This window comes from Pocillopora verrucosa, chromosome 5 (assembly GCF_036669915.1).
Source record: "Pocillopora verrucosa isolate sample1 chromosome 5, ASM3666991v2, whole genome shotgun sequence".
In the NCBI taxonomy this organism is placed as follows: Eukaryota; Metazoa; Cnidaria; class Anthozoa; order Scleractinia; family Pocilloporidae; genus Pocillopora; species Pocillopora verrucosa.
In genome coordinates this window covers 25,661,770-25,680,076 of record NC_089316.1, presented here as the reverse complement: position 1 = coordinate 25,680,076, position 18,307 = coordinate 25,661,770, and the positions used below count along the sequence as shown (strand labels likewise).

Below are 18,307 nucleotides of genomic sequence, written 5' to 3'. Positions count from 1 at the left end.
GTAACCTATATACACAAACCTTATTTGAGTTGCAAATACAAGAAATTAATGTAAATATTGTCAAACTTCTTATCAAAATGTTTTCAACTCTCTAACTCAAAAAATGAATCTTCCATTTCAATGGCCTACCGCTGACTCCTTAGCTCTATCTTCCATATGTCTGTTGACTGTGTAAGCCTTCGGTATTTCTGATATAAGAAACAAGAGCAAAAACAAGAAGGAAACAACAAACTGGATCGAACGAAAACAATAATAATAATAAAAAAAAATGATTCAACAAATAAATGTCGTAACGATGGTTAAGAGCTGTGAAAAGTCGATCTAATGCTTTCCTGGTCAATGGCAGGAAGATCTTACCATCCTACCATTCTTAGTCTAATCATTATGAATATTCAAGCTCCATAACATTATCTAACTTGTTGTCATATCTAATCTCTATTAACCCTTTAACTCCCATGAGTGACCAAGACAGAATTTCTCCTTACTATATCCATACAATATCATGCAGACAAGTGATGAGAATAAAGACAAATATAAATTGTGCGATTACTAATTGATCTGATATCAAATTCTCCAAGCTAACATAACGAGAATCATTTGGCAGACAGTAATGAGAATTACTAATAAGATTTTGAGATTTAAAGGGTTAAAATCACCTATGCATTGGATGGCAAGTAGTTCGGTTATTTTCTCTACAGTAGTGTGATGGTCACCTGACCATGACCAGCGTTGTTGTAACAACATTCATTCTGCTGATTGTTTCCAACATTGTAGGATCCACCACCACCCCCACAGGCATCCTGAACATCATTTCCACTGCCTCCCCCAGAGTATCCTCCTCCTCCTCCTCCTCCATCTCCCCATCCTTCAGCTCCACCTCCTCCGCCAAACCCACCATAGACGTCGTAATACCCTGATCTCCCACCCACCCCTCCCTGCAGAAATCCCTTACCACCCTCGCCACCATATTCCTTGGTCCAATTGAAATTGATTCCTCTTCTTCCACTGGAGTAAAACCCGCCACCACCACCACCTGAAATATCATGATATTAATTAATTAGAAAACTTTTAATGGGGATATCGTGAGATTATGGCAGAATAAACATTTCGTACGAATTTTTTTAAAATTACTACCAAAATGCTGAAATGCTAAAGATTATTGAAAAATATTCTTACCTGATAATCTAGACTCAGCAGTCTGTGCACCATGTCCATTGCTACCCCCTGACAAAAATCTGTAACTAGGATTCCCTGTCGTGTTTGAGCTGGCGTCACATTCTGCATGTCTTGAATATACAGCTTGTACCCCTCCTCCGCCTCCAGCTATTATCAAAGGTGTGTTGGCTCCTCTCACAACAAATGTACCTCCACCACCACCAGAGGATAGATCCATCTTGTTTATTCCTCCTTCTTGACCTACAAGTATCTGGATGACTTCACCCTTGTTTAAGCGGAATGTTCCAATCATTCTTGCTCCTCTCCCACTATACTGAGAGTTGTTGATCCACAGTTCGTACCCTCCAGCTGCCCCTATTGCTTCTATTCTGTAATCACCAGTGTACGGCACAGTCCACTGTTGAATACCGCTGGACAGATTAACTTGTCCGTCATGATCCTGACCTGCGTAGTAACTTCCGAGCGATGTTGGACCATATCTTCCAGTGGCATTGAGATTTGAGAACACGGCTTTGAATGCTGAGAGGAAAATGTAAAATTGACATCTATTTTTTTAATTAAGTTGTAATTTCATCTTTATCACGAATGTTTATGTTTAGTCTGGCAGCTGGTATTATGATCAGTTCAAACAGCTAAGAGAACAAATACGTTACATTAAGCTCGTTAAGGGCAGTTCAGATCTTAAGTTTTCCTACTCTGAGAAATTTGAAATTATTTTGACTGTTTGGAGGAAAATTTAGGGTACGGGTTACTTATCACAGGAGGAGTCTTCCCCTTTAAGGGGTTTTCGGGCGGATTCCTGTATAAACATATCAAGAAATGAACCACTTCAGCGAAATCTATGGAAAACTCGTCTTATTTAGTTCCTGGTCATTGCCCTGATAGAATCCTAAGCCCATTAAATGTAATTCGTACGACCTCGATTTCGTAGATTTCAGGTTGTTTCAGTGTTCATTTGGTAGAGGGAAGGTGTGCTTGCATAGGATTAGTATTTCCCGTTGTCACGATTTATATCGAATGATAAAGTATCTGTCTGAGCTGCAATGATTGAGGTAAGTATTCGTTTTAAACGCACATTTTATCAGAGTTTATGTCCGGCGCCGTTTGAAGTGGATCACGCAAATCGTTATCAGTTAAACTTCTGAAAAAAAACTATTAAAAAAAAATCAAACAACATTTCTTATACTTACTGCAATTGAATCCCATTTTGCATTTGCATGTGTAAGAGCCGTCTGTGTTATTGCAACTTGCATTATAGTGACAGCCATGGATGTGGCTGGTACACTCGTCCACATCTAAAAAGTTTGAAAATCCATCAATTTTTTTTTAGCAAACTTGACTGTGATAGATATTAGTAGTAATTTGTTTTCGTGTTCAGATAAATCACTCTCAGCGCAAATGGCTAGACATTTTAGTCTTCTCGGATGAGGAAGAAAAAACCGTCCGCCCCTTCTACTGCATCGTTAAATAATTCATACTCTTATTGCAGAGATTAGGGAACATAGCTGCTAGTGTTGTGGTATGGCCCTAATTCTTAAAATGAGGGTATCTGCAAAAATTTGTTGAGTTTATGCCCCAACTTTCCAAGTGTACTATTGTTTACAGTTTGAACTACTTGGCTAGCATTCCTAATAAACCCGATTAGCGATTGTATACGTGAAGTATACCCTTATAGCGGTACGCCCCTTAAGTATCCAGTCAGTTGGAGTTAAGAGATCGACGTAGATAGATCAGAGTTTCTTTTTACACAAGATTCTTCCGGTTAGGTAACATTGCAGTTTCTCTAAGCACGTAAAGACAGGATCAGAGGTAAGTCTCAGCTTATTGTATTTAGTTTCCTTTCTCTTCGACTTCATTTGTTTTCCCATTTCATCCCATTTTTTGATCTTGTACATTACAATTTCCCTTTTTTAGTTTTCACCGCATGTGTACCATAGTCAGACGACAGCATTAAACGTTGTTGAATCAACTTGTGTTGTCGATTCCTACACTGTGATACTCCCCGAACTCCAGTGCACAACACCCCGTGTCCGCTGCATTGGGTACGCGACAGGCTTAATTCTTAAAATGGGGGTATTCGCAAAAGTTTCCTTCAAAAATTGTAAACTGTTCAATGCAGTCTGGCCAAAGTGCCAAACAAGGCTTTGTAAAGCGCCATAAGCCATTGGATATGATGCTATGAAAATATTTCATTATTATTAATATGTCTCTCTGAATATCTATGAATCTCACCTGTGCAATTCCGACCGTTCCCCTGATAACCTTCTGTACAGCTACACGTAAAAGATCCCTCGGTATCATTACAAACAGCTTTGGCATGACAGTCATGAGAGTTGTCAATACACTCGTTTCTATCTAAACAAAGAAAACAACGAGGACTGATATGAGCTTATCCGCAAGCTGGATGAAGAACCTTCAGAACATTAAAAAAAAATATTAGTGAGACCTTTTTCACAGTTTTCTCCCGTGTAACCATCTGGACACAGACAAATGTATCTCTTGTCGGTATATCCATTGAGACAGGTGGAATTATGGAGGCAAGGATTACTGGAGCATGGATTCTGATAGGATAGAAAAACGCCTGTTAGCATCTATACTTGACCAAAAACATTCAAGCTGATTTCAGACGATTGTATTGTAATGTAAAGTAAAATCCTACCTCAGAGGCCCAGAGAATAAACCCTTTTTTTATTTCTTTATCTTCACAATGTTGGGCGTGGTCAAAATTACTCAGTTGGCAGAGCCTGAGGCCTGTCTTGTTTGGTGGGCCGATGTTCAGAGACAAACAGTTGCCCTCCATGAGGCACTCATATTTGCAGTCATGAGTCATGAGCTCCTCCCCCATTGGCAAGTAAATTTCTTTAAATACGTAACGTTGAGGAGCACGTTCTCCTTCTGATCTCTTAAACCTAAGACTTCGGCAGCCAAAATCTGGAAGGAATTGGATTCATAAGAAAAAATGTCATCAGAATTTCAGCTCGAGAAATATTTATACTCTGATCAGAAACGTGAATACTACTGCTAGAGCGATACATATCAGATATTACAGAATTTATTAGTGTACCTTAAAAACACTTTGCGTCAGCACAAAAAAAAAAAAAAATTAAAAAGAAAATAAAATAAACAACAATACTACTTTCAGTCCGTTAGCTAATGAAACACAAAAAAAAAACCTTTTAAAGTGACTTCCCTGATAACAGAATAAATAACGGGAAAAAAATTGTTGCTGTTAGATCTTCATGACAGCCTTTTACATTAAAAGGGCTTTTGGTATTAAGGTAGTTCGTAAAAGATAGCTAAAAGATAAATCAATTAGGTTTCAAACTTATCGTTTCGCGTAAAATGTGATGCAAGAGATCATTTTACCATAAAATTGCTTTAAAAAGAAAATTTTCAGACTTTAATATGAATCTTCAGTTTCTTAAAAATAACGTGTTTTTTATTACGAGGTAATTTTCACACTACAACTGTGTGTTCCATCGGTAGGCAATATCGGACTTTTTACTTGCCCTGCAATCTTAACAGGTTTAAACCTGTTTGAAAACTCTGGTTGGCTTATGTCGCCTTATATATAAAATATATGAAAATATGTTCAGCCTGAATTGTAAAACTCTATGTTATTTTAGCTAGGGGAAGAAACCACCTGTTTTGGTGTTAATGAGCAAATAGAATATCTGATGTTTGTCTTTGTTAATGCCTGGCTTTTACTTAAATGGTCGACTAAAAACTCTCCCTCTTTGCAAATCGTTGTTCCTCTTAAATTTCGTTTACATACATCATCTTTTAGTCTCAAGACCTATCGTGCAGAAAAACTGATATTTAAAGGAACGAAATGCAGTTTGAGAAAGTGTCGTGGTGTAGGGCATGTCATCATGAAGGTTTTCTTAAGTACGAGGACTCAGCCAGTGCGCTTCGCACGCTGCAGCTGAAGAGCGACTAGCAATGAAAGATATGTGCTACGCGTGAAACAAAAAACTGATTAGAAAATAATTTCTGCCTTTCCGTCGATTTTTAGCCGAAAGTTTAGTGAGGAAAATTTTGGTTAATTTTTTTAACCGGAAAAAATATAGATTGGCAAGTTTTTCTCGTCATTTCAACTCAAAAGTCAACAACAATTCTCCATTACTTAAAAAGTTATTGATCATAGAAATAACGTCGACAATGTTTAACCTTATGCCAGCATAGGTGTCAAAGTGAGACAGCATTTAATTACGTAAATAAGTGAATAAGTTGCGATAAAAGTTATTATTACAAAGTACTACAGAACGCGAATACACTTCATCTGTATCCAAAATAGTATTTCTTAAAAAAAAAACTCTCTAAGAAGTTTTGAACCTATAGGAAAATCAAGGCTGGTTTATTCCTTTCTATGCATCAATTTTTTTAAAAAATCTGTTCATCAAGATCTAGAAAACTGGGTTTTTTTTTATTTAAAGCTCTAAAACACCTGTTATGGCGTTGTTGAACAAAAAAACCAATATACATAGCGCTGAAGAGAGTAAGTTTGTCCTTATTTTCTTGTGAGGTATACCCTTCAAGGCAGAAATTGAAGTTTTTGAATTTCCTAATATGTCTTTTAAATGTAACCACGCCGAAAGGGAGATTATTTGGCACGTCTTTGTTATTGTGATCTCCGATGCGCGTGGCTTCCACTTGGGGGGGCCACTAAAACCTTCCCTTCGTTGCGAATCTTTCTTCCTCTCAAATTTAGCCGAAAATTTACGGCCGAAATTTTTTTTTTCATTTTTTTAACCGGAAAATAACACAGATTGGCAAGTTTTTCTTGCCATTTCAACTTAAAAACCGACCACAATTTCCATTTCTTAAAAAACTTATCGATCATAAAAATAACGTCGACAATGTTTAACTTTACGCCAGCTCAGGTGCCAAAATGGGACAGCATATAATTGCAAGTTGCAAGAAAAGTTAATGCGAAATCCGACAGGTATTACAAAGTCTGACGATTATTACAAAGTGCTACAGAACACGTATGCACTTCATCTGTATTCAAAATAGTATTTCTTGAAAAACAAAACTCTCTAAGCAATTTTGAAGCGATGGGAAACCAAGGTTGGTTTATTCCTTTCTATGCATCAATTTTTTTTAAAATGTTGTTATGAAGATCTAGAAAATTGTTGTTTTTTTTTAGTTAAAGCTCTAAACCACCTGTTATGGCGTTGTTTAACAAACAACCAAAATACATAGCCCTGAATAGAGTAAAATTGTTCCTATTCTCTTGTAAGGTATAACCTTCAAGGCAGAAACTAAATTTTTTAAATTTCCTAATGGGCGACTAAAACCTCCCCTTCGTTGCAAATACTTCTTCCTCTCAAATTTCGTTTACATGCATTATCTTTTGGTCTCAAGGACATATACTGCTGCAAGAGTGATATTCAGCAGATCGAAATGTTCATAGTGTAATCAAGCTAAAAGGGCAATTATCTAGTGTTTATTACTACTGCGATCACTGATGCACGTCGCTCCCGCTTGGATTGGCGATGAAAACCTTACCGGAAGGTTTTCGTCTTCCCGGAAGATTTTCGTAAAGTGTTAGACACTTTATTTCCTCTCGAAATTGGTTTCATGTCTGGTCTCAAGAAATGCCCGTGTTGAAAAGTTGATATTCAACGGACCGAGATATTCTTGCACTTTGAGAAAGTTTTAGTTCAAGATGATGCCACTTTTGGCAAGTAATTAATTTATACTTTTCATGAAACTTTTGTCAATTGCGATTAAAAACTCCAAATTTTTAAAATTTTCTGAAAAATCTTCATGTCAATTAATTTTAAAAGAAAAGTAATATTTTCCAATTCATTTCTAGAAATCTTTTATCAAAAACTACGAAATCAATTGTTAAAAATCCATATCGCCGTGCGATAAATTAATGTTGCTTCGCCTGTAAATCGACGGGAAAGCAGGAAGTATTTTCTATTCAGTTTTTTCTTTCACGCGTAGCACATAGATTTAATTGTTAGTGGCTCTTTAAACTGTAGCATAACTTCCTTTTTATTTACTTCTCCAAAATGTGTAATCGAGCGATAAGGTAGAAAAAGGGTTTAAAAACTCTCAAACTTTCATCCTCTGTATCAACTTAGTCTAACATAGTCGTGAAAGCTTACGAATTGACGGATGTGTGATCGTGAAGGTTTTCTTGAATACAAAGCCAATTGAAAAGCATACTATAAAGAATAACACTGGACCATAATTTTAGGAACTTTCTCTCGCTTAAGTAATAATTCCTGTTAGGGGCATCCGGTATCGCTCCACAATTTGCGTTAGTCAATACTTGATGCTGCTTCAATTTTTCCGTCTATTAGAAATGTTTTGCTGCTAAACCTACAGAGAATATATATTATAGCTTTCTGAAGCTGGCAAAGCGCTTCAAAGCTGATATAAAATGAAAGTCAGTCTTAACGACAAAGATGGATAAAAAAACTTTACCCCGAAAACGATGACGTGTACAAGTTTGTTTCGCGAAAGACACATAGAGCTTATCAGGTATTTTAACGTAAATTATGAGTTCAACTTGGTACTTTCTACTGATGTAATTAGTTAGAAGTCAATGAAACAAATAACTTTGAAAAAGATGCAGAAATATGCTTTTCACAAGTATTACATTTCTAGCTTTTTTCGAAGAAATAACGGACTGGAATTCTAAACAAAAGAGGGATGAGCTAAGGAAAACAGTTAAATATCAAAGACTTACCTTTGTTTCCATCCGCAGGGCAGTGAAGCCATCCTCCCCACAGAACTGTTATGGACAGTAAAGATAGAGATAGTTTGGTGGGAATCTTCATCCTTGAAGAAAATGCTTGTACATGTCTAGCGTTTACAGTGAAGCTGTACACTCTACCGTCAAGCTTAAATGCTGCTCGAAGTTGGCAGATCGCGTAATTGTTTAAAAATTGTCCAATTTCGTAGCGATTGTCTCGTTTCTCAAGTTAATTTAAAAGCCTTTTAATATATTCGTTCCATTTCTTCTATGACAGGAATATAAAAATAGATTTAGAACTTCAGTTTTCTTGTCATTTTCAACCATTCATAACTTTACAAGATCATTAGGTGTAATGTAAAATGTAAATTGGCCTCCGTAAACAGTTCCTAAAGTTGACGTTTCGAGCGTTGGCTTTAATCCTTTTTCATTCCGACGAAGGGCTAACGCTCGAGACGTCGGCTTAGAAACTCTTTACAGTAGCAAATTTACTCTATCAACTCAACTGATAAAACCGATCTTTTAATACCCCCTACCGACGAAGCACCACAGCCTGTTTATTTGTAAATGTAGGCTCATTAAGTCAAATCCTTTTGCAACGTTGACATTCGTTCATCTTTCATTGCTGAATAAAAGCGTCTTATCAGAGCAATATAATCCAATGCAATAAAATGTTGTCGATGACACAAGTTAATTACGAATATCGTCCTGAGGAGTGGCTAAAATAAAAAATACATTTATTTTTGTAACCTAAAAATTACTTGAATTGTGTTTGGGCAAGCAAAAAAAGAAAACTAAATTCTCCTTCTGTTGGTGACTTTACGAGGGTACAAAAATATATCTTTGAGATATTCATTATGTGGCAAATTGTTATCTTCCTGCCTGGCAGCTGGAGATCGTCAATTATGAAAACAGCAGGCTGCATTGAAGATGACCTGCGCAAAGCCACCCTTAGAATCATCTAGAAGATTATTTAAAGCATCATTTGATTTGAAATATCATATTTTTTTCGTCTTCTCTGGAACCTCTTCGATTTCGATTTCACTCTTTGCTCCATTATTGTTAATAGGCACCAAAATTTTCGTCGATAGGTTGTTATTCTAACAAAAAAGTACCCGTTGTTGTGCTATTTGTTTTTTTAAACTGCATCGATATTTATGCTTTCAACATAGTTCATAATCCTTTTTTGTTCCTGATCTTTCAATTTATCCTGTCCCTCATCTCCCCGCTTTCTAATGAATTTTCAGAATTTTTCCCTATAGCGTCCAAATGTTTGCCGCATGCATCGCAGCTTTAATGAAAATTTGCACACAGGCTACGCAACCACGCTAAACGATGAAATGTAGTGTCCATGTCATCTCCTTAAACTTCCTGACAACCTCAAAAAGAAAAATGATAATAATCACGTAAAAAATAAGTCAAGAGATAAAAATCGAAAAAAAAAAATGTTGATGAAGCGATAAATTGATGAAATATAAAGACGATGATCGGGAATTTTTATTTCATGAAACTAACGCGTATCGAGAATTCTATTGAATAATTCTTCAGCTGATTTCGGAACTCTCATGTTAAATACGAATAACAAGCTTAACGAACGCTTAACACTTTACATCCTAAGATCAGAATGAATAATCTCCATACTTTCCCTTTATATTTCCACTGCTGCTGATAAGGAGACTGTTTGACAAACAAAGCTTCCTGGCTTGGTGATCATTTCCTTTATTCTCATGATCTTAGTGAAGAATTCCATTTTATTATTGCAGGGAGAAATTAGATTCTGGTCACTCTTGGAGGTTAAAGGATTAAGGAGAGTCTATGAATTTTGGCTGAGGAAGTTTTCAAGTCTCGTACCCAGACCTTCAATGGCCAATCGGTTTTAACCGTCGGTTATATGGTAGGATCTGGGTAAGAGATTAGGGGTTCTCAAACACGGTTTTCTTTTGTTACACTAGAGCTTCAATAAGCTAAGAACCATTTCAACATATATGAATCTTTGATATTTCCATTTGAGTAGCAACTTGCCCTCTGTTTTTGGAAGAATTTAAGATAAGACATGAAGTTGAAGGAAGAGGTGGGCTGAGAGCCGCGCCACCGGATCCTCCTCCTGATCACGGTGGTATTTTGAAGCCCGTCTGGTTACGTGATGCCGCACAGGGACAAAAAAGGGAGAAGTGTTCCCTGACGGTTTTAATGGGGTAACTGTTGACTGTAAAACGGCCAAAAATTTAGCCGTAAGCTGCAAAAGAAAAGTTAAACGTGAGGGAAATTTGAGGTAAACACAATGAATATATTTCACCGATAGCCGTAAATTGGAAAAAATTTAGCCGTGAGCCGTAAAAGACATCACCCCATTAAAGACCGTCTTCTGTCAATAACATGACACACTCTCCGCTTTTAATCTTAGAGAGTTCAACCGTTTAACTGCCGGATCAAATTTGTAATTCTCTTTACTGTCAACCATACAATTCTTATAATGTTAGTTCAGAGAATTTATTATTGGATCAACTTATTATCCCAAAATTGATATTTTTCTTTATTCTCATCACTTATCTGGTTGATATTGCATTGATATTGTAAGGAGAAATTCTGTCTTGGTCACTCATGGGAGTTAAAAGGTTAAAGGTCTTTTCGCAAGAGCGTGTAAAACCAAAACCAAAGTAAACACAGCAACCAGTTGGTCAAATACACCTTTAAACCCCAACATCAAAATGTATATTCTCCATACCGTTCTTTGTACATAACCTGCGATATTAATAATTAATAATCACGAGCTTTACTGGTTTGTGATCATTTCCTTAATTCTCATGACGTTTGTGCTTCATTCAACAGTGATACTGTTTGGAGAAATTGGATGTTAATCACTCTCAGAGATTTGAGGCTGATCTCATTGCTAAGTACGAAATTTATTCATATATACATTTTTATATATACAATTTTATTTCACAGGTAAGTGTAAATCAAAAGCTCAGAGTGAGTTTAAAATCATTGTTTTAATTGAGTCAGTTTTGACGCTTTGAATGACCTGTTTGGGATTTTGTTTTCGGCATTATAGTTTAAATCTCGGGTTTTCTTTTATATGATCAGTTATCAGACTGGGATATCGTTCTTATCAATAAATATAATATAACAGAATGTCTAGCTAGTATGCTACGCGAATTCGTTGAATATCGTGAGGCAAGTACGCAAATGTATCTTGCGTAAAACTAAACAACTGAAACTCTTTAAATAAGCAAGTTTTCCTTAACATCTGGAATCCGGGAATTTCTCGCTGTAAACATCTGCCGAAAGAAAACCTTGTCGAAGACACTTCCGAAAAAACTTGCTGTAGCTGTTAGACAGAGTGGTGCAATTTAAATTGAAATTCAAAATATTTTTCATGAAAGCCATAATCGTTGCGGCGGATGACGTAGTTCCCAGTTCGGGAACAATTAGATGAAATGGCATGAGTATCTCACAATGGATCGAAAACCGAAAAAAATGGTTCCTATGTAGATGGTCAATCGGCGATAAGTTAGTTGACACAAAAGATGTTTTAGTAGTGGCATACCACACCTAGAGACAAGAGGGAGAGGAAGTCGTTGACGTTGCCCCTATGATGAATTTTCATCTGTCATTTCTTTTTAATCAGTTATTTTGGCTAAATTTCCCTCTCTTCAGTTTCGCACAGGAAAAAGCTAGGGTTATTTTGTACAGTGTTCCAATCTGTCAGGCTTTTAAAACAATTAAAGTGCAATATTTCCATTAATATAATGTGAATTACGTCATATGTGTTAAGTGGATCCAGGAGCGATCATTTTCCCGGGTATTTGCACTAGGCGGGGTAGAGAAGGGGAGGGAGGGGGGGAGGAGAGGACCGAAGTTTTTCCTCTTTTTGTAAGAAGAGCCTCTTACACAGATTGAGCTATTTGAGGTCACTCTCTCTCGTATGGGTCCAGGCCGGATATCATTTTGTTCGCGGAGTTTTTGCTTTTACGAGAGGTTTTCTATTCTTGTGTGTTCTCCTTTATGAGAACAAAGCTCGACTGCAGCTAGGATAGAGATAATCACACTTGAATGGAATCAGTAACTTATATACACAAACCTTATTTAAGTTGTAGATACAAGAAATTAATGTAAATATTGTCTACTTTTAATCAAAATGTTTTCAACTCTCTAACTCAAAAATGAATCTTCCATTTCAACGGCCTACCGCTGACTCCTTAGCTCTATCTTCCATATGTCTGTTGACTGTGTAAGCCTTCAGTATTTCTGATATAAGAAACAAGAACAAAAACAAGAACAAAAACAAGAAGGAAACAACAAACTGGATCGAACGAAAATAATAAAAAAATGATTTAACAATTGAACGTCATAACGATGGTTAAGAGCTGTGAAAAGTCAATCTAATGCTTTCCTGGTCAATGGCAGGAAGAGCTTACCATATATATTTTAACTAAAACAATAAAATATATGTATAAGGCGACACGTGATTTTAATTGACTTTTCTGTTCAATTATTCATCGAAATCTAGGGTTAAATACAGTTAACTTAATAAAAAGAGACCTCTTTTCAGATGGTAAAGCCTATGTCCTTAAATAACATTCTTTTCATATCCATTGTTAAATATCTCAGTATTTGCATACATTTTAAAATGCTGAGCCGCACCTCTAAAAAAGCTTTTAAATTCCGAATTCTGATAGTAAATAATCAAACGGAATACATGATTCAATGGCATTAGGATGAATACATGGTATTTTACAATGGATCAAGAACTACGAGATTGGCTCCTGAGTGGATCTACATTCGGCGATAACGTTAGTTGACACATAACATTCACGTAATCGCTTTTAAGGATGTTTTATTAAATACTTTTTTAATGTACAGGGTTTACTACAACACCCCGTCACCCACTCAATTTTATAAAAAAAAAAAGTGCAAAATCTCACAGCACTAAAGTCAATGAAATGCAGTTTTTCCATCACAGACAGAAGAAAAAAAATGCAATGTTGTGCTGTGGACGAGTGGGTGTAATGCTATGTGGAATAAAACTGGTCTACTATTCCAGAATTGATCTTCAACCGTAATGTGTCAACAACTTTGTCGCTAATTGTAATCTAGAATAACATGAGCTGTTTTCCCCTCAAGATTCTTAGTCTAATCATTATGAATATTCAAGCCCCATAACATTATCTAACTTGTTGTAATGTAGAATAACATGAGTTGTTTTCCCCCTCAAGATTCTTAGTCTAATCATTATGAATATTCAAGCTCCATAACATTATCTAACTGTTGTCATATCTAATCTCTATTAACCCTTTAACTCACATGAGTGACCAAGACAGAATTTCTCCTTACTATATCCATACAATATCATGCAGACAAGTGATGAGAATAAAGACAAATATAAATTGTGGGATTACTAATTGATCTGATACCAAATTCTCCAAGCTAACATAATGAGAATCATTTGGCGGACAGTAATGAGAATTACTAATGAGATCTTGAGAGTTAAAGGGTTAAAATCATCTATGCATTGGATGGCAAAGGGTTCGGTTGTTTGTTCTACAGTAATGTGATGATCACCTGACCATGGCCAGCCTTGTTGTAACAACATTCATTCTGCTGATTGTTTCCAACATTGTAGGATCCACCACCACCCCCACAGGCATCCAGAGTATAATTTCCACTACCTCCCCCAGAGTATCCACCTCCTCCCCCTCCTCCTCCTCCATTTTTCCTTCCCCAAGCTCCACCTCCTCCACCAAACCCACCATAGGCGTCGAAATACTCTGATCTCCCACCCACCCCTCTCTGCAGAAATCCTCTACCACCCTCTCCTCCATACCCTTGGTCCCATTGAAATCCTTTCCACTTCTTCCACTGGAGTAAAACCCGCCGCCACCACCACCTGAAATATCATGATATTAATTAATTAGAAAACTTTTAATGGGGATATCGTGAGATTATGGCAGAATAAACATTTCGTACGAAATTTTAAAATTACTACCAAAATGCTGAAATGCTAAAGATTATTGAAAAATATTCTTACCTGAGTATCCAGAATCAGCAGTCTGTGCACCATGTCCATTGCTCCCCCCTGACCATGATCTGTATCCAGGATTCCCTGTCGTGTTTGAGCTGGCGTCACATTCTGTATGTCTTGAATGTACATATAGTACCCCTCCTCCGCCTCCAGCTATTATCAAAGGTGTGTTGGCTCCTCTCACTACAAATGTACCTCCACCACCTCCAGAAGAAAATAACCACTTGTTTATTCCTCCTTCTTGACCTACAAGTATCTGGATGACTTCACCCTTGTTTAAGCGGAATGTTCCAATCATTCTTGCTCCTCTCCCGCGGTACTGAGAGTTGTTAATCCACAGATCGTACCCTCCAGCCGCCCCTATTGCTTCTATTCTGTAATCACCAGTGTACGGCACAGTCCACTGTTGAATACCGTTGGACAGATCAACTTGTCCGTCATGATCCTGACCTGCGTAGTAACTTCCGAGCGATGTTGGACCACATCTTCCGGTGGCATTGAGATTTGAGAACACGGCTTTGAATGCTGAGAGGAAAATGTAAAATTGACTTCCATTTTTTTTAATTAAGTTGTAATTTCATGTTTATCACGAATGTTTATGTTTAGTCTGGCAGCTGGTATTATGATCAGTTCAAACAGCTAAGAGAACAAATATGTTACATTAAGCTCGTTAAGGGCAGTTCAGATCTTGAGTTTTCCTACTCTGAGCAATTTGAAATTATTTTGGCTGTTTGGAGGAAAATTTAGGGTACGGGTTACTTATCACAGGAGGAGTCTTCCCCTTTAAGGGATTTTCGGGCGGATTCCTGTATAAACATATCAAGAAATGAACCACTTCAGCGAAATCTATGGAAAACTCGTCTTATTTAGTTCCTGGTCATTGCCCTGATAGAATCCTAAGCCCATTAAATGTAATTCGTACGACCTCGATTTCGTAGATTTCAGGTTGTTTCAGTGTTCATTTGGTAGAGGGAAGGTGTGTTTGCATAGGATTAGTATTTCCCGTTGTCACGATTTACATCGAATGATAAAGTATCTGTCTTAGCTGCAATGATTGAGGTAAGTCAGTTCGTTTTAAACGCACATTTTATCAGAGTTTATGTCCGGCGCCGTTTGAAGTGGATCACGCAAATCGTTATCAGTTAAACTTCTGAAAAAAACTGTTAAAAAAAAATCAAACAACATTTCTTATACTTACTGCAATTGAATTCCGTTTTGCATTTGCATGTGTAAGAGCCGTCTGTGTTATTGCAACTTGCATTATAGTGACAGCCATGGATGTGGCTGGTACACTCGTCCACATCTAAAAAGTTTGAAAATCCATCAATTTTTTTTAGCAAACTCGACTGTGATAGATATTAGTCGTAATTTGTTTTCGTCTTCAGATAAATCACTCTCAGCGCAAATGGCTAGACATTTTAGTCTTCTCAGATTAGGAATATTATTCCCTTATAGCGGTACGCCCCTTAAGTATCCAGTTAGTTGGAGTTAAGAGATCGACGGAGATAGATCAGAGTTTCTTTTTACACAAGATTCTTCCGGTTAGGTAACGTTGCAGTTTCTCCAAGCACGTAAAGACAGAATCAGAGGTAAGTCTCAGCTTATTGTATTTAGTTTCCTTTCTCTTCGACTTCATTTGTTTTGTTATCAGTCTCATCCCATTTTTTGATCTTGTACATTACAATTTCCCTTTTTTAGTTTTCACCGCATGTGTACCATAGTCAGACGACGGCATTAAACGTTGTTGAATCAACTTGTGTTGTCGATTCCTACACTGTGATACTCCCCGAACTCCAGTGGCAACACCCCGTGTCTGCTGCATTAGGTACGCGACAGCCTTAATTCTTAAAATGGGGGTATTCGCAAAAGTTTCCTTCAAAAATTGTAAACTGTTCAATGCAGTCTGGCCATAGTGCCAAACAAGGCTTTGTAAAGCGCCATAAGCCATTGGATATGATGCTATGAAAATATTTCATTATTATTAATATGTCTCTATGAATATCTATGAATCTCACCTTTGCAATTCCGACCGTTCCCCTGATAACCTTCTGTACAGTTACACGTAAATGATCCCTCGGTATTATTACAAACAGCTTTGGCATGACAGTCATGAGAGTTGTCAATACACTCGTTTCTATCTAAACAAAGAAAACAACGAGGACTGAAATGAGCTTATCCGCAAGCTGGATGAAGAACCTTCAGAACATTAAAAAAGAATATTAGTGAGACTTTTTTCACAGTTTTCTCCCGTGTAACCATCTGGACACAGACAAATGTATCTCTTGTCGGTATATCCATTGAGACAGGTGGAATTATGGAGGCAAGGATTACTGGAGCATGGATTCTGATAGGATAGAAAAACGCCTGTTAGCATCTATACTTGACCAAAAACATTCAAGCTGATTTCAGACGATTGTATTGTAATGTAAAGTAAAATCCTACCTCAGAGGCCCAGAGAATAAAACCTTTTTCTATTTCTTTATCTTCACGATGTTGGGCGTGGTCAAAATTACTCAGTTGGCAGAGCCTGAAGCCTGTCTCGTTTGGTGGGCCGATGTTCACAGACAAACAATTGCTCTCGATGAGGCAGTCATATCTACAGTCATGAGTCATGAACTCCTCCCCCATTGGCAAGTAAATTTCTTTAAATACGTAACGTTGAGGAGCACGTTCTCCTTCTGATCTCTTAAACCTAAGACTTCGGCAGCCAAAATCTGGAGGCATTGGATTCATAATAAAAAATGTCATCAGAATTTCAGCTCAGAAATACTTATACTCTGATCAGAAACGTGAATACTACTGCTAGAGCGATACATATCAGATATTACAGAATTTATTAGTGTACCTTAAAAACACTTTGGATCAGCACCAAAAAAAAACAACAAAAAAAAAAATTAAAAAGAAAATAAAATAAACAACAATACTACTTTCAGTCCGTTAGTTAATGAAACACAAAAAAACCTTTTAAAGTGACTTCCCTGATAACAGAATAAATAACGGAAAAAAATTGTTGTTGTTACATCTTCGTGGTAGCCTTTTACATTAAAAGGGCTTTTGGTATTAAGGTAGTTTGTAAAAGATAGCTAAAAGATAAATCAATTAGGTTTCAAACTTATCGTTTCGCGTAAGATGTGATGCAAGAGATCATTTTACCATAAAACTGCTTTAAAAAGAAAATTTTCAGACTTTAATATGAATCTTCAGTTTCTTAAAAATAAAGTGTTTTTTATTACGAGGTAATTTTCACACTACAACTGTGTGTTTCATCGGTAGCCAATATCAGATTTTTTACTTGCCCTGCAATTTTAATAGGTTTAACCCTTTAACTCCCAAGATCTCATTGGTAATTATCCTTAGTCTCTGCTATATAGTGCTTGTGATTTTAGTTTGGAGAATTTGGTATTGGATCAACTAGTAACACCCTAATTAAGGTTTTTCTTCATTCTCATGACCTGTCTGCTTGATACTGTATTAATATTGTAAGGAAAAATTCTGTCTTGGTCACTCATGGGAGTTAAAGGGTTAAACCTACTTGAAAACTCTGGTTGGCTTATGTCGTCTTATACATAAAATGTATGAAAATATGTTCAGCCTGAATTATAAAACTCTATGTTATTTTAGTTAAGGGAAGAAACCACCTGTTTTGGTGTTGATGAGCAAACAGAATATCTGATGTTTGTCTTTGTTAATGCTAATGAGCGACCAAAAACTCTCCCTCGTTGCAAATCGTTCTTCCTCCTAAATTTCGTTTACATACATCTTCTTTTAGTCTCAAGACCTATTGTGCTGAAAAGCTGATATTTAACGGAACGAAATGCAGTTTGGGAAAGCCTCGTGATATGTAGGGCATGCCATCATGAAGGTTTTCTTAAGTTCGGGAACTCAGCCAGTGCACTTCACAAGCCGGCAGCTGAAGAGCGAGCGCAATGCTCGACAAGTTTCAAAAGCTTACACAATTTTACAAAGAAATGATATTTGGGCCGTAACATTTTGGAAACTCAACATTTTCTTTTCTTTTCTCATTTTTCCTTTTTTCTATTCAAATTACAATCCCTTAGGCGCCTTGGTATCTACGTAAACAACCAATTTGTAATTCTTAGGAAGAAAACCAGAATCGTCCCAAAATTTGCGTTGACCAATTCAGTTGACACAGCTCGATATTTTAGTCGATAAAGATAGAGCTTGTTAAGTAGGAATCTTCATTCTTAAAAACGCAGCGGAAAAGACGGTTTCATGCGTATCGTTAACTGTCAAGCAGCTCAAGCAGGGAAACTCTATCGTCAAGCTTAAGTGTTCTTGACCATGTGTTAAATGCTGCTCTGGCTAAGAGCGGTCCTCTCGACTTCCGTTGGAAAAAAATTTTTTTGCCCATGAAAAGGGTTTAGGGCACATGGTTA

The 18,307-nt window shown here is 36.9% G+C and overlaps 1 protein-coding gene and 1 pseudogene across 1 annotated transcript; both read right to left on the bottom strand.

Moving 5' to 3' along the window:
* Nucleotides 1–692: 692 nt before the first annotated feature.
* LOC131778675 (ALK tyrosine kinase receptor-like) lies at nucleotides 693–7,966 on the bottom strand. Its single transcript, XM_066166564.1, has 5 exons — nucleotides 7,883–7,966; nucleotides 3,836–4,107; nucleotides 3,623–3,737; nucleotides 1,177–1,695; nucleotides 693–1,033 (listed from the first exon to the last, which is right to left on the bottom strand). The coding sequence occupies exons 2-5, from the start codon at nucleotides 4,019–4,021 to the stop codon at nucleotides 693–695; spliced, it is 1,161 nt and encodes a 386-aa protein (XP_066022661.1). The 5' UTR covers nucleotides 4,022–4,107; nucleotides 7,883–7,966.
* A 5,463-nt stretch (nucleotides 7,967–13,429) lies between these two features.
* On the bottom strand, nucleotides 13,430–16,643 carry LOC131772712 (ALK tyrosine kinase receptor-like; annotated as a pseudogene).
* Nucleotides 16,644–18,307: the final 1,664 nt, after the last annotated feature.

What these genes read in the sequence shown, in the direction of transcription:
- LOC131778675 (XM_066166564.1), bottom strand. Translation starts at nt 4,021, where the DNA reads ATGGGGGAGGAGCTCATGACTCATGACTGCAAATATGAGTGCCTCATG. An exon ending in TTATTCTCTGGGCCTCTGAG is followed by an intron (nt 3,738 to 3,835) that starts GTAGGATTTTAC and finishes CTATCCTATCAG; the next exon opens with AATCCATGCTCCAGTAATCC. An exon ending in GGGAGAAAACTGTGAAAAAG is followed by an intron (nt 1,696 to 3,622) that starts GTCTCACTAATA and finishes TTTTCCTCTCAG; the next exon opens with CATTCAAAGCCGTGTTCTCA.